The 16,993-nt window shown below is 35.8% G+C and overlaps 1 protein-coding gene across 1 annotated transcript; it reads right to left on the bottom strand.

The window, feature by feature from the left end:
* Positions 1-5,550: 5,550 nt before the first annotated feature.
* Positions 5,551-16,106, bottom strand: agxta (alanine--glyoxylate and serine--pyruvate aminotransferase a). The gene is made up of 11 exons (XM_056459954.1): positions 15,854-16,106; positions 11,593-11,785; positions 11,434-11,498; positions 10,185-10,285; positions 9,250-9,320; positions 9,088-9,172; positions 8,857-8,955; positions 8,619-8,688; positions 6,291-6,386; positions 6,088-6,216; positions 5,551-5,960 (listed from the first exon to the last, which is right to left on the bottom strand). Exons 1-11 carry the CDS (start codon positions 16,010-16,012, stop codon positions 5,853-5,855), a joined length of 1,176 nt encoding a protein of 391 aa, XP_056315929.1. The 5' UTR covers positions 16,013-16,106; the 3' UTR covers positions 5,551-5,852.
* Positions 16,107-16,993: the final 887 nt, after the last annotated feature.

Raw genomic sequence — 16,993 nt, 5'->3', positions numbered from 1 at the left:
ATAATAATATTTCAAGCAGTGTTTCTTTAGCCACACTGAAAAAAGTGTTGCATGCAAAACTGTTGCAAAAATTTATTTGTGTTGAATTTAAACAAACAAATTAAATTGAGCAATGTTCAACTTAATTTGTTTGTTTAAATTCAGCCCAAATAAATTGTTTACAACCACTTAACGTAAAAAAAAGAGTAAATCCAAGGAATCATCTTTGAATAATTTTTTTTCAGTGCAGTGGTGGTACTTCTCGTTTTATTATTCGGAGAGGCATAAGACACGGGTGACCAATTTCACTATTTTTGTTTTTATTAGTTGAAGAAACCCTAAATCTTTATACTGTACATTTCCCAAATTAAAAGTGTTGAAATAGGAGATACAACATTAACTATCAGCCAACTTGCAGATGACACCTGTTTATTCATAAAAAATAAAGAGGTCCCAGTTGTTTTGGATGCTTTTAAGCTGTTCTCTGATGCATCAGGTCTATTAGTTAATCAATCCAAAAGTGAAATAATGGCCATACACTAAATAGACAATCTTAGTATAGCAAGAATACGGAGTATGATAAAAGAGAAACCATAATTAGGAATATATCAAAAAGAGGATTAAATGCATTAGATTTCAAAACTATTAACAATATTTTTTAAATCAACTGAATAAAGAATTGTCTTTTATAGCAATAATTCCTTATGGTTCTCTATCCCTAATTTTATCTTTGAAAAATGTGGTGGCTTCCACTTTTTACTAACTTGTGAATTTTTTTTTTTTTTTTTTTTTTTTTTTTTTTTTTTTTTTGTGTTTCTAATGGCTCGTTTCCACTGACTGGTACGGTTAGGTTTGGTACGGGTCACCTTTATCAGGCTTGCGTTTCCACTAACAAGGGTACCCTTTTGGTGGGCGTGGTGTATGACAAAGTTTCACTCGAGGAAATGTCTACAGTAAAGCTGTACGGGTCACTTACATATCATATGAAAAGCACTTCTCATAAAACAGATGCTTTACACACATAAATACTTGTGTAGAAATGTTTATTACTAATTTTTCAATGAACATGAGTTGAATTATAACTGCAGATCAATGACAGTGCGAAACAGCCTACTGTAACGTCTGTAATTATATTAAATAACTAAATAAATGAACATATATGAACACATACGGACCCTTACAGTCTCCGATATGTTACCAAATACAGAAGAACTACACACAACAGACATTTCGTCCGTATTTAGGTTCAAAACAACACAAAATATAGTCTACAGTCAGTAAAAACCTCTTATCTGTGTATGTAATCTTCAGCAGCACATGTAGCCTCTGTTAGAGAGTAATTCCGTCATTCCCAGTTCATATTAGTCCGAAATGTGAAGATAATAAGTTAGTTATACATGGCATTTTGTTCATGTTTGCTGATAAATAATGTGCTCCTTTTTTCTGGCTTCTCCTTTGTTTCTTCACGCTTCACTCTCGCGTTTGTCAGTGTCTGACAGAATCGGGTTTCAAAAGCACGTCAATAATCAAGCGCAGGTTATTATCATCTGCTCAAGAAGTTTGTTATTTCAGATATAATGTTAGACGCGAGCGAGCGCTAGCAAGGAAGCGAAACCGCTCACGTCAGACTGGCTCGTAAAAAACTACGGGGCACAGGGTAAATCTGCTCGTCTTCTTGGCTTTGTGGCTGTTTATCCAGATGACGACAAGGTTTGTTTGAGCACAGATCGACCATGGCTCGTTATTATATGTATTTATAATTCCGCTGTAATCTCTCAGCTGTGTGTGTATTGCAAACATGGCGGGGTTTTTGTTTTCATTCTGGCTTGTTGCGTAAGCGAATGACTTATCTCTGTAAACCAATAGCGTTCGGCTGTGCGTGTGGCTCCGCCTTTTGGTACCCTTTCTCGTGTTTGGTACCCTTTCGAAAGGGTGACGAAAAAGTGGTACAGTTCGGTACGCTTTTGGCTCATTTCCACTGACTGGTACGGTACGGTTTGGTATGGGTCACCTTTATCTGGCTTGCGTTTCCACTACCAAGGGTACCCTTTTGGTGGGCGTGGTGTATGACAGAAAGTTTCAGTCGACGTCATTCTCGCTCGAGGAAATGTCTACAATAAAGCTGTACGGGTCACTTACATATCATATGAAAAGCACTTCTCATAAAACAGATGCTTTACACACACAAATACTTGTGTAGAAATGTTTATTACTAACTTTTCTATGAACATGAGTTGATTATAACTGCAGATTAATGACAGTGCGAAACAGCCTACTGTAACGTCTGTAATTATATTAAATAAATGAACATATATAAACACATACGGACCCTTACAGTCTCCGATATGTTACCAACTACAGAAGAACTACACACAGCAGACATTTCGCCCGTATTTAGGTTAAAAAAACAAAACAAAATATATCCTACAGTCAGTGAAAACCTCTCATCTGTGTCTGTAATCTTCAGCAGTACATGTAGCCTCTGTTAGACAGTAATTCCATCATTCCCAGTTCATAATAGTCCAAAATGTGAAGATAATAAGTTAGTTATACATGGCATTTTGTTCATGTTTGCAGAAAAATAATGTGCTCCTTTTTTCCGGCTTCTCCTTTGCTTTTTCATGCTTCACTCTCGCATTTGTCAGTGTCTGACAGGATCGGGTTTCAAAAGCACATCAATCATCAAGCGCACGGTATTATCATCAGCTCAAGAAGTTCGTGCGGTAAACGCAAGGAAGAAAGCGAAACCGCTAGCGCTTCAGAATGCCTCGTAAAAAAAAACTACGAGGCACAAGGTAGATTCTGCTCTACTCCATGCCTTTGTGGCTGTTCATAAAGTTGACGACAAAGTTTGTTTGAGCCCAGATCGACCATGGCTCGTTATTATATGTATTTATAATTCCGCTGTAATCTCTCGCTGTGTATTTCAAACATGCCGGGTTTTTTGTTTTCATTCTGGCTTGTTGCGTAAGCGAATGATGTATCTCTAAAAAAAAAACAATAGCGTTCAGCTGCGCGTCTAGCTCTGCCTTTTGGTACCTTTTCTCGTGTTTGGTACCCTTTCGAAATGGTGGGGGGAAAGTGGTACGGTTCGGTACGCCTTTTGACAGTGGAAACGGCCATAAAAGCGTACCAAACCGAACTGTACCGTACCGTACCACGCAGTGGAAACGGGCCATAATGTATCCATCGTCCTTCCCATGGCACACGCAGCGGACTTAGTCCATAGAGCATAGTCAGTTGCGGTGCAGAGCTCGTGTAACAAGCCTGGGTCAGAACCACCCTCGTGCAGCTGGGCCAGCTCCTGCACTTGATAGCGCTGGTAGGTGGCCATAGCGTGCAGGGCGGAAGCTGCCTGGCCCGCGGCTGTGTGGGTTCTGGCTCCGAGAAAGGCAGATAACCTACACACCTTGGACAGGAGATGAGGCTGACCCCGCCAGGAAAAGGCACCACGCGAGCCCGCAATGGCACACTTAATCTGGGGAATCGTCTCGTACTCCCTAGCTGCTCCTCCATCAAGGGTGGTGAAGGTGAAGTCGCACGCAGATCGGGCAGAGAAAGGTGCCCTCCAAGACTGTGAGCCTACTGTGCACTTCCAGGAAGAAGGGGACGGGAGGCTTAGAAGGTCTTGCCTTTTTTTTTTTTTTTTTTTTTTTTTTTTTTTTTTTTTTTTTAAATGTCGTTGTTCACTCCTGTTTGATTCTGATTAGAGAAAAAGATAGCCATCAGCTGGAGTCATTACAAGACAGTAGCTTTAGTAAGGATTAATTCTGCATATTTAGCTTAAAGTAATTATGTGTCCTTGAAAGAATAATAGATTCCACATCAAATCGCCTATTGCTGTTGATATGGCAAGCCAATTTACATTAATTCCAAGTTCAGTCTATGGCAAGCTATTTTGCATGTATCCCTTCAAAATGATTTCTCAGTAGATATCATATACTTTTTTATGTTTGACTCATTCTAGCAAGTGGGACTTCTTGTATGTTGCACATACTAGCATTGTTTAGCTATGCAAATTACAATTAGCTAAGTGCTATAACATGCTAGAAATGCTTGCTAAGTATTAGGATTTGATCAAACGTGTAAATGAGGCTTGCCAGTTAACAACCCAGTGAACCCTAGCAACTGCCTAGGAACCACTCAGAACACCCTAGCAACTGGCTAGCTATGCCTTGGCAACTGCCTAGCAAGCACATAACAACCGCTGGGCTTCCTGCCAACTGCCATTTGAGTCCTAGCGCAGTCACGCTGGCTTTCTCAAGCCAACATCAAAGTTCGTCAATGAACTTTAGGTAGTTAATAATGTGTTGTTTTACAAGTTGATATGAACCTAGCCTACAATGCATGAAAAGTAATTGTTAAAATTGTGACTGACACACTACGACAGTTGTTTTCAAAATGATTGCCTCTTGTTAAATATTAGCAAAGAATGCTGGGAAAATAATTCTGTATTGTTTATCCTTTTTTATTGCAAAATTAAAGGATTATCCTTTCATTACAAAAAAAAAGTTACAAATGTCTGAGAGAGAAAACGAATGAAAATGGGTGATAAAACCACTGAAATTGATGTTATTCTCAGATACTACAAGTGTTTTATTTATTTAATAAGGATTACTTACCCTAACACCTTAAAGCGTGTTTTGTCACTCAAGCTCTTCTCCACATCAAGACAATACAAACACTTTCAGGCAGATTCAGAAGATCTCCCCTTGACTGTAACTTATTAATAATTGGCAAAATTAAGAAGGATCTTTCAAAGCTTCACATTTCTCAGTGAGATTTCTATCCCATGTTAAACTCTCATTCATTCATTGTCCATCGGCTTGGTCTCTTTATTATCAGGGGTCACCACAGCAGAATAAACCGCCAACTTATCTAGCATGGTTTACACAGCAGATGCCCTTTCAGCTGCAACCCAGTACTGGGAAACGTCCATACACACTTATTCACACACATATACTATGGCCAATTTAGTTTATCCAATTCACCTATAGTGCATGTCTTTGGACTGTTGTGGGCAACCGGAGCACCCGGAGGAAGCAGGGAGAATGTGCACACTCCACACTGAAACTGCCAACTGACCCAGCTGGGGCTCGAACCAGTGACCTTCTTGCTAACCGACAGTGCTAACCACTGAGCAACCTTCTCACCCCATGTTAGACTATTATTTTAATTAAAGGGTAGGTTTTGTGTGTGCATGTGTGTTTTCTTCGTTAAGTATAAGCAAAACTGATTTATTTTCAGATCAGACTTCACTCCTATTTACCAAGGGTGTCAAATTCAAGTGTAAAATGTCTAAAATATGGCACGTACTGTATAGTGTGTTTGATAAACATTTGTGACTCTATGGGTCCCAGTGTAACTGTTCATTAAAGCAGTGTATTCAAAAAGCTGACTGTTGTATGAACAAAAATCAAGTCTCTGAGATCAACAAACTTTTAAAATTCAGTTCTCATTGCTCTTATTACTAATTTGACCGTGTTTATTCAAGATACGAGAAGCGCAAGGGTACTCTTTAATTAAGTTTGTGTTATATGTATTTTAATTAACTGAAACCTCAAACTCATGTTGATTAGTATTTCTTTTATTCATAAATTGGATGGCATAGATTTTCAAAGTACAGTTTCAATTCAATTCAATTCACCTTTATTTGTATAGCGCTTATACAATGTAGATTGTGTCAAAGCAGCTTCACATAAAAGGTCACAGTAAATAGGAACAGTGTAGTTAAGTTTGTAGTGTTTAAGTTCAGTTCAGTTTAGCTCAGTTCAGTGTGGTTTAATAATCACTACTGAGAGTCCAAATATTGTTAAAATTTTCATGATGTAGTGTTAGCAATCTGGACTTTTCATTGAAGAATGGTCATGCTGTCAGACTCTGCTCTTGTGGCAGTGTTTGAGAGCATCAGCCAAAGCCTCCAACACTTTGTCCACATTGACCTTGCTGCTGTTACATCCCATCAACCCCACACGCAAAACCTGTAACATAACGCGAGATCAAAAACAAAACATTATGTTAACAATTACTCAGCAGAACATGTCTCCAGAATGCTTTATTGTCCTGGTATCTATCGGTTGTGATTATTAAAAAACATTATCTTCTCACCATGCCGGCCGATGGTCCCAGACCGCCAGAGATTTCAATGTTAAAGGTCTTCATAATGTACCCTGTAATTTCCCGCCAGTCGTATCCTGGTGGAGCTACAATTGTTGTCACCGTTGGCAGTCTTGCTTTCTGTAAGACAAGATTTTTTTTCAGTACTGGTTTGATAAGTATCATTTAAATGAGGTCTGTTATGATGTGCCAACCTTATCCTGCACAAACAGTTTTAGGCCCATTTCTTCTAAGCCTTTATGGAAGTACTCTGCGACCTCTTTGTGCCTTTTCCATGAGTTTTCAAGACCCTGTTAAACAACAACAAAAGAGGAAACACACATTTGCATTATTTTCCTTTCTCTACGCATTCAAATTTGATGACTTTATGATTTTCTGAAGCTCTTAAAGATGCAATAGGAGAACTTGGAAAATGCTAGTGTTAGTCTAGATAGCACTAAAAGCCTACGTCCCACCCTGCAAATACATAAACCCACATGCATGAACCCAACACCACTACAATACATCCTATAACATTCACCACAGAGAAAATGTTATAGCACTGTTAGTAATTACAATACCAAACTTTAAAAAAAGAAGCTACGTAGGTTGTTGATAGGGCTGCACAATATATTGTTTCAGCATCGACATCACAATTTGCGCATCTGCAATAGTCACATTGCAAAGATATGCAATGTCCAGTCTGAATTATAGTTGACCAGGAGTTTTATTTAATCACAGTATTTATATGGACTTTTTATGATTTATGCAAAAAACATTCCTTAGGTAGAATTTTTGTCTTGTTTCACATTTCATAGTGAAAACAAGATTATTTCACTCACCCACTGGCAGATAATGTCATTACAACAAGCAAAATCTACTTATTTCTTATGACGGTGAAAACTAATCAACATTTTTTCTTGGTTTTTATATTTGGACTCGAAACCAGACAAAACCCAGTAAGAAAAGCATTTTTTGTAGTGCTATTCAACTATCTTCTGAAACTGTATTAATATTGCAATATTTATCACAGATATCGCAATATCAGATTTTTCCAATATCATGCAGCCCTAGTTGTTGATGTTCGCCTGCCATTCTCTGTCTGAACTCTGACTGTGAATGCAATATTTTCTATGCGAACAGAATGCTATGGTAATGATTGGACAATAATATACATGATATTATACATGATAGTATATACAGTTGAAGTCAGAATTATTAGCCCCCCTTTTAATTTTTATTTATTTTTTATATTTCCCAAATTATGTTTAACAGAGCAAGGACATTTTCACAGTATGTCTGATAATATTTTTTCCTCTGGAGAAAGTCTTTTGTTTTATTTTGGCTAGAATAAAAGCAGTTTTTAATAATAAAAAAACATTTTAAGGTCAAAATGATTAGCCCCTTTAAGCTATGATTTTTTTTTTTCGAATTGTCTGCAAAACAAACCATCATTATACAATGATTTGCCTAATTACTCTAACTTGCCTAACCCAGTTAAGCCTTTAAATGTCACTTTAAGCTGAATAGAAGTGTCTTGAAAAAATATCTAGTCAAATATTAAGTACTTTCATCAGGGCAACAAATAAAAGAATTAACCTAATAGAAATGAGTTATTAAAACTATTATGTTTAGAAATGTGTTGAAAAAATCTTTTCTTTGTTAAACAGAAAATGTCGGGAAAATAAACAGGGGGGCTAATAATTCAGGGGGTTAATAATTCTGACTTTAACTGTATATAAATACATTTGAACCACTTAATTTGCTTTGAGGATGTGAAGAGACTTTCAACTAGCATAACAAGAAATATTTCTGATGAAAATTAATGCGGGTGTACATACACAATTATCTATCACTTTTGCTTCAATATGCTCTTAATTTGATCTGTATGAATAGTTATCAAGGAAGTTTTACAGTTAAACCTAAAGGTTAGCTTTAGGTATTAGGTAAGATTAGCAATGTACAATAAAAATAAACTGTTATTTATACCTAAAGTATTACAGAAAGTCCATAAATATATTTGTATATAATATTGCTGTAAATTCATTAACATTGACAATGGGTTCAGAACAAATTCTAATGCAAAAAAAAAAAAAAAAAAACCAACAACAACAACAAAAAAGTATTTGATAAAAGTTAAAAAAGCAACTCTGAAAAAATATATATAAACTGAAAAAAAAGACAAAGTTTCTGTTGATTTGTTTTGTCGTTTAATGCAAGTATAGAATAACATTTTTAATGGCTTTAGGGTTTAAGTTATAAATGTTATAAGTTTATAGATTATAGAAAAACAGTATATGAGTATGAAAATGTTCCATGCATTTAACCAAAGAATATATGGAAAATCTTTTGAACTTTATTTTAATGCACACCCACTCCAGTCCTACAGGACATTTTTTTTCAGACAGTTAATTGGTGATACCAACAAATGACTGCAGAACGGGGCTTATACAATGCACTTTATGGTTATACCCTTAAAATTCATGGTTATTGATGCATAAATAACCCTGTGTAAGCTTCTATGTATAAATATTTAATCTTACAGTCTCTGTAAGGATGGCCAGACTCTCTCGCAGAGCGTAGAAAGAAGATACAGGTCCAGTGTGGTGATAACTGTACAAAAAAACAGTGTTCTTTCATCATTTAATGATTGAGAAGAGGCTTCAAATCTGTCCATGTCAAAATGGTTTTGGGCTGCTTTGTTTTAGCATAACATAAGTAAGGCATCTAGTCTTTGGTAATCAGTTATATCCATATATAAATGTGATAAATGGTGCTTACGAGCGCACAGGCTTGTCATCACAACCCCAATAATTCGCCAACCAGTTCAAGTCCAAGAAGTAAGAGATAGGTTTTGTCTTCCTGTTAAATATTTTGTAGCTGTTTTCCAGAGCAAACAAAAAAGATGTGAGAAATGAGTTTTAACCTCTTAGTCAAGTATGAGATATTCATATTATTATTCATATTATAAAAAAAATATTATTTTTATTTATTTTTTTGTCTCTCGCTCACCATGCTCTCTCACTGAAGGAGATTGGTGCAGTTCCTGGTGGGGCGTTCAAGACCTTCTGAGAGCCAGTGTACAAAATATCAATACCTGGACATATAAAATATACATTAAATTATGGACCAAAGTTAGAGATTGTAGTCCCAGAGAATATATTGTAATGATACCTTGTTCGTCCATACAGATAGGAGCACCTCCCAATGCAGCTACTGAATCAACCAGAAATAAACAGCTGTACCTGAGCGACAGAACAGTATTTATTTAAACTAAATATATTTATACATATACAGCATAAAACGCACTTGTAATACAAAATATATTTTGAAATGTAATATTAATAAAAATTTTTGTCAGGGAACGCTAAGAGCATCTTCTGTCATCTTTTTTAAGCATCAGTTAAATTAGTAAAATTGAATATATCTGCTACTTGTTTCAGTGCACTGAAATTAATAGAAACGCTTAATATCAGAAATTGCTTGTAAACGGCAAAACTTTAAAGGGAAGCATTTAAATAAATAAGAATAAAAAAGACACATTTATTTACAGGTGACAGACATTTTTTTTAATTAGACGTTTTCATAATTCCTGTGTAATTTACTTTGTGTGTGTTTATGTGACTTTCATTTTTGTTAAAATGTTTAAAAAGTACATTAAATATAAATATATTTTTAAATATTGGTCTAATATAATATTTTAAATATTTTGTTACTTTTTTTTTTTTTTTTTTTTTTAATATGCCTATTGTCACATGTCTGCCCAAACTTGTTCATTGTTCTGTTTTTATTATTATTATTATTATTATTATTATTATTATCATTATTTCAGTTTAGTAAACTATTTCTTTGTATTTTATGATTAGTCATGGCAGAAGGTATTGTGTGAAGGACATTCTCATTCTTGACATCATTCAATTGGACCCATATCTCTTCAGTTCAACATGTCATCAATCTTTTTTCTTCTCTGTTTTCCCAGAAAGAGCAAGACTAAATTAGACAAAAGTGAATTTTATGGTTATCTCATAAAAAATAAGACAAAAAAATATATAATAATTTAGATTATTTTTCATTATTTCAATGTAGATCATATGGAGATGAATTCTCACTTGCGGCAAAGGGGACCTATGCCATCTATGGGGTGAACCACTCCAGTGGATGATTCTCCATGTGTGAGGAAGAACACTGCTGGCCTGTATTTGTTTAATGCCTGCAACACAGGACAAAACAAGCTTAAAGAGACACTCCAGCTTTTTGGAAATAGGGTTATTTTACTAGAGTTAGCATTTTACAATCCATTCAGGTGATCTCTGGGTCTGATGGGAGCAGCAGGTACATTGATATTATGCAGCGATGTTAACTAGATGGGGACTTGTTTCAGGTACTTCATAATATCATTCCGTCTGGTACAGCTATGGTACGGCAGCAAAGTTCCCTGATTATTACACCAGAATGAGAGTATAATTCCTACCCACATAGCAGCATTTTTCTGGCCCAGCTGTGGCACATACAATCAGCTTTTGCTTGGCTCTACATGCTGCAGTGAATTACAGTACATGATTGGACCAAGTCTGGCTTCCGTACAAGGGGCAGACATGGACCATATTTGGACCAAGTCTCAGCCAAGTTAATAACCCATAACTGGACCTGAACTGGGTCAGATATGTTGGTGTGACACGATTGCAATGAATTTGATAAACCCATGAAGCATTTTGCTTTATCTCTGCTTTTTTTTTCTTCCGACGCGATCTTATTCGTAATTCTTTACTCAAAAAAAAGTAAATGCATTTTAAAAGTGGGTCAAGAGTCCAAATTTACGTGGCCCACATATACTTTTTTAGCACCTGGTCCAAATACTACATTTGATATCTGGCCCAAATCTTGTGTGTCGCCTTAAAGATGGTGCCACCTCTGCCACACCAGGGCCATGTTTGGTCCACAGGCTGTATGCCAGTGCCGGCCGAATTCCTGCTATAGCAGCTTCATGCCAAATCTGGGCCAGAATTCTTTGCTACCTAGGTAGCCATATCGACCTAGAAAATAGCAGCTCTTCATTAGCATATGATGCAAGTAAGTACAGAAGAGTCAAGCTTTTAATAGGAGAATTATTGAAAGTCTTTTTTTTTTTTTTTTAAACTGAGCGAGATGCTAATAATGGTCTAATCGGATTCAATGATTTATGCTAAGCTACGTTAAAAGGGCTCCCACCAGACCCAGAGATTGGCTGAATGAATACAAAAATGGTAAATCTCAACTGTTTAACTTTAGGGAAGTTGTAAAATGAGCCAATTTCCCCCCCAAAAATGGAGCATCCCTTTATGAAGTCAATGTGTAAACGGTTAATCAAAGAATTTTTACCTTCTCAATTTCCTCATTTGTTAAAAACCCTCCAGCCATGGTTTCGACTGTGTTCACCTTGGCACCTGATCAAGAGTATTTGATATATGAATGAATGATGTTCTGAAACATTTTATTAACTCTTAGTTTTAAGCTTTTTATTAATGGTAGGATCAATACCTATCCTCTCCGCAATCTCTGAAGCTCTCTCTCCCCATATGCCATTGACCGCTATAAGGATTTTGTCTCCGGGCTCCAGGGAGTTAAAGATGGCACACTCCATCGCAGCATGACCCGGTCCACTCACGGCAAGAGTCACTCGGTTTTGGGTTTGAAACGCATACTGAATGCCGCTCTTTATCTGATTCATAATCTGAAAGCAAAATCCGACAGAATTGTTAAGAAAAACAGTCTCATTTTATTTCCAACATCTCTCATACAAGCTACTTTAACTTGTAGAATGTGTAGGCCTACTTCAATAGATACAGTCATTTTAAAGGGATAATAATTTAATATGAAATGAATACTGCCATTATTTGCGTCATCATGTTGTTCCAATTGTTTAATACTGTACTTTCTTTTATTAAGCACCAAAGAATAAAGGATATTGAAGAATCTTAATGACCATGGACACTGTAAAAAAAAAAAAAAGCTGGCTTCCCCACAATTCCTTCATGTTTTGCCCACAGAAATTGACTGTTAATCTGGCTTTTTTTTTTTTGTTAGTTTATTTTACAAATTATCAATAAAATAATTAATTAATCAAGATTCAAGTTATCAAGAATTGTGTGGATAAAACTCTTTTTTAAAATAAGTAGTTTAAACAAGCAGCAAAAATAATTTTTTGAGTGCATGCAAGAGTAGGCCCTATCTTATTTTATTCTGAGTCGAACTGGGTATTGATTCTAATATCCTGATTAGTTTTCCTTCTGATTTGCAATTTCTCATTTTAAATTTATTAAGTTCTTGATTTGATTTGAGTTTTATTCTATAACTGATATTGATAAAAATAAACACTGAACATTAGCTTACAAATGCTGAATTAAATTGTTTAAAATTTCAGGTACATATGTATATATTTAAACAAATCCCACAATTGAAGTCAACAATATGGAAAATGGACATACAATTTGACAATAAACAGTGAAACAACCACATAAAAAAAAATTGAATTTTTTTTCTTTGCTGTTTTTTACCCAGGTTGTAGGGTCAATAAATTATTATTTTTTGTGTGTGTGTGACTGAATGTGTAAACTGAAATTTGAGAATTATTTGATCGACAAGCATGCAGTGTGTTAGAAACTAACTTTGGAATGTGTAAAGCTAACACTGAATAATGACAATTGCAAACAGAGATGAAAATGATACAATTCCTAATTATTCTAAAAGGTTATGGTAATAGATTACTAACGTACCTTTGAACATATACAATTAATTAACTTTGTCTTTCTATCAGCCTTTTGCATGGTAGCGTGTGTGTATACATGCATACAAACATGGGGTGGTGTGAAAAAGTGTTTGCCCCCTTATTGATTTCTTATTTACTTTCTTTCAGATCATCAAACAATTTTAAATAACAGTCAAAGATAACACAAGTAAACATCATGCAGATGTTAAAGGAAGGTTATTATTATTATTATTATTATTATTATTATTATTATTATTATTAAGGGAATCCAAAACTACATAGCCCTGTGTGAAAAAGTGGTTGCAAAAGTACTGCCACACCTGTTCGCACTCAAGAAATCACTTAAATAGGATCCTGCATGACAAAGTGAAGTAGACCAAAAGATCCTCAAAAACTACACATCAAGCTTTGGGACTGCAGCGAACCACAGGGAGAGCCATTATTTACAAATGGCGAAAACATGAAACAGTGGAGAACCTTCAGGAGAGACCTGCTGATAAAAATTGCTTGAAGAACACAGATACAACTCATCCAAGAGGTCACAAAAATGGTTTGAATGAGTTCCAAGACAACAACCACTACTGAGCAAAACAAAACTTTTGGGAAATTACTCTGTGGAATGACAGATGTATGAAAATTTGACAACATTTTGGAAGGTCTGTGTCCCATTGTGTGGTCTAAATGTAACACCACATTTCAGAAAAAGAGCATCATACCAAAAGTAAAATGTAGTAATTATAGTGTGATAGTCTTGGGCTGTTTTTCTGCTTCAGGACCTGGAAGACTTGCTGTTATAAATGAAAGTATGAAATCTGCCGTGTGCCAGAATGTCCTGACGGAGAATGTCCAGCCATTTGTTAGTGACCTCAAGCTGTAGCAAGTCCGCTAGTTGTAACACAGTAGCCTAGTCAAAGTCCTGACCTGAATCTAATTGAGATGTTGTGGCATGACCTTAAAAAGGTGGTTCATGCTCAATAAACCTCCAATGTGACTGAATTGCAATGATTCTGCAAAGATGAGTGGACCAAAAGTTCTCCGCAGCACTATAACAGAATCATTTGCAACTTATCGATAATGCTTGATTGCAGTTGTTGCTGCTAAGGGTGGACCAAGCAGTTATTAAGTTCAGGGGCAAACACTTTTTCACACACTGCTATGTAGTTACGCATTTTGTTTTCCCTTAATATTAAAATCTTTAATTTCAAAACTGCATGATGTGTTCACTTGCGTTATCTTTAAACACGATTTCAATTTGTTTGATGATCTGAAACATTATAATGTAACAAAAATGCATATGATCGCTTGTTTTGTATTTGATATGCTTGACTGAAATAAATATTTTATTTAAATAAATTTGTCTTAAAATACCTCTTTTTTATGTGATGTCTTGTTTACACATGGTAGATTTTGCTTTATGTTCAGGTAATAAAATGAATTAAATCCAAACTGAATAGCTGCTCAAATGGTTTGAGGAAACCAATTGCGGCAAACCATTTAAGTTGACTAACTTTATTCATTTGAGTTCAGTCAACTTAAACCTTTTGCCGCAATCTGTTTCCTCAAACTGTTTAAGTTGCTATACCGTTGATTGAACTCGAGTCTTTTAAGTTAACTGAACTCATACAGATCTGATAATTGAACTTAAATTGTTTAAGGTACTAGTACTCTAAATGTTTGATGATTCATTCATTTTCTTTTCGGCGTAGTCCCTTTATTAATCCGGGGTCGCCACAGCAGAATGAACCGCCAACTTATCCAGCACGTTTTACGCAGCGGATGCCCTTCCAGCTGCAACCCATCACTGGGAAACACTCATTCACACACATACACTACTATTTTAGCTTACCCAATTCACCTGTATTGCATGTCTTTGGACTTTAGGGGGAAACCGGAGCACCCGGAGGAAACCCACACGAACACGGGAGAACATGTAAACTCCACACAGAAATGCCAACTGACCCAGCCGAGGCTCAAACTAGTGACCTTCTTGCTGTGAGGCGACAGCACTACCTACTGCGCCACCGTGTCGCCATGTTTGATGATATCAGCTGAAATACCATAAGTGTATATGATTCAATATATAGGTTTACAGTACTCAAACCATTTCGTTTCAAAACTCAAACGGTTTTCTGCAATCGGTTTCTTTAAACGCTTTGAGTTAACTTATCAGCTTTTACAGTGTACTTATTAATGTGCACCCTTTTTATTAATATACAAACAGAAAATATATATGGAATTGTGTACAAAAAAAGGACATGTTTCAAAACAAAATTACTTCTAGCCAAAGTCTGTAATTAATATGACCTCCCTTGGCAACAAGGAAAACCTGAACTGTTTTAAAGAGACTGTCCAGTAGTAATGTTCTAATCAGGCCTTTTTCATCACTTTCCAGAATTGTTCTTTAGATTTAGAAATGGATTCATAATATTAAGGTCTGGACTCCACGAAGGCCATTCATGACCGTGTTTTAATCAGTTGTTCTTTTATTTTTTTACTCCTAATACGATTGGGATTATTAGCATGCTGGTAAATAAAAACATTATTTACTAGTCAGATGCTTTCTAGAAGAATAATGTGTCAGGTATAATTGATTAAAACTCTACTTTTTAGCATTCACAATCCCATCAGTTCAGACAACATTGCCAACACCACTGGCAGCAATTCAGCCACAAACCAAGACAGAGACTCCCCTATGTTTCACTGAAGGCTGCAAGCTTTGATTCTTCTCTCTTTTCAACTCTGTTGTTCACATTTTCTTAAACAATTAAGTCAGAAAAATCTAATCCAACTCTAACCCATATTTTCTGTTCAACTACTGATACTTATAAATATACTTATATAGTCAAAAGAATGTCTACAAATGTACAAAGTGCAACTATCTTTCCCTCTGTTTTGGTAAATTGTAATGATTGGGTGAGTTATCCCTTTAAATGAACATCTTTCAGCATTGTAAAGCTTCATATATTAGGTAAATATGATGCTTTAAAAGTCAGTAGCCTGTTGAATTCTCTTAATAAGCACACACTTCAATACCTCAATGGTTTCTGTGTGCAGGTGTCCCAGCATGGGCTGCGCTCCAGCTGCTGAGATCCGTGCAGGTACATTGGACGGTCCTGGTCCCAGCATAAGCCGTTGAGGAACGGGAAAAGGCTTTAGCAGACATTCCGGTGGAAGAACAGACAGAGACGACATAATGCTACCAGTGCACTGACAGACTGAGGTAATGGTTAACTCAAGTTAAATGTGGGCAAACATTTCACCCTTTGGCCAATCATCTCACTCTAAGTGCTGATACTGTCACAATGCAACCAGGGCTGGATTATGAATATGCATTCTAGGGACGTCCCCATGCTCACACAATCAGGGAAGCCCATCCCACTGGACTATTACAATTATTTGCAAAATAAATGTTTGAAAATGTAAACTGATACTCACACACTACAGCAAAATATATGTCTGGTGAAAATACTAGCGTTATCATTTTTGGGCCTCCACTGTATGAATTTCAGTTTGCTTAACAGTTTATTTAAGTGCTAAAATGATTTTCCTTTATTTACATGTTAAACTGAGTAAAGCACACTAGTATGTAAGTCCTAAAACCTTAAATTGTGTTGTTGTTGTTGTTGTTGTTGTTTTGTGAGTCCAGCATCTGTAGTTGGACATAGTGTCCATAGTACTTTGTACTTTTGTACAAAACAAGAATAATCTATAAATAAATGACAGATGTTTTTTTCTTTAATATTTTTAAACATACTTTTACATATAAACCTGACAATCCTGACAATAAAAAAACATACTTTAAAATTCAATGTTTTATTCAGAATGTTAAACATTACTTATCTTTGCTTTGGTGTAATAAAGTTTTATTTACAATTCCTGTAGAACATTACAATCGCAATAGATGATTGTCGTTAACACTATCATATGTAAACAGTATTCATTATCAATGAATAAAGTAATAACTAAAGTAATAATAAAGTTCAATAAAATCCCCATATTCATACTTTAAATTGATTTGAAACTTCTGTGATCCTTTATTCACCCTCCACTTGTTCTAAACCATGGGTCTCAAACTGGATACCTGGAGGGCCGCAGCTTTTCATAGTTTTGCGCCAGCCCTAATCAAACACAGCTGCTGCAACTAATCAAGGTTTTCGAGACTCTTTTGAACAC

The sequence above is a fragment of the Danio aesculapii genome, chromosome 6 (assembly GCF_903798145.1).
Source record: "Danio aesculapii chromosome 6, fDanAes4.1, whole genome shotgun sequence".
NCBI lineage: Eukaryota > Metazoa > Chordata > Actinopteri > Cypriniformes > Danionidae > Danio > Danio aesculapii.
This window is presented reverse-complemented; position numbering and strand designations above follow the sequence as displayed.

Bases quoted from the DNA above. Each gene is read 5' to 3' on its own strand.
- agxta (XM_056459954.1), bottom strand. From the start codon at position 16,012: ATGTCGTCTCTGTCTGTTCTTCCACCGGAATGTCTGCTAAAGCCTTTT. The intron at 11,786-15,853 runs GTATTGAAGTGT...TTTTGCTTTCAG, and splicing joins TGCACACAGAAACCATTGAG to ATTATGAATCAGATAAAGAG. The intron at 9,321-10,184 runs GTGAGAATTCAT...TCTGTCGCTCAG, and splicing joins ATAGGTCCCCTTTGCCGCAA to GTACAGCTGTTTATTTCTGG.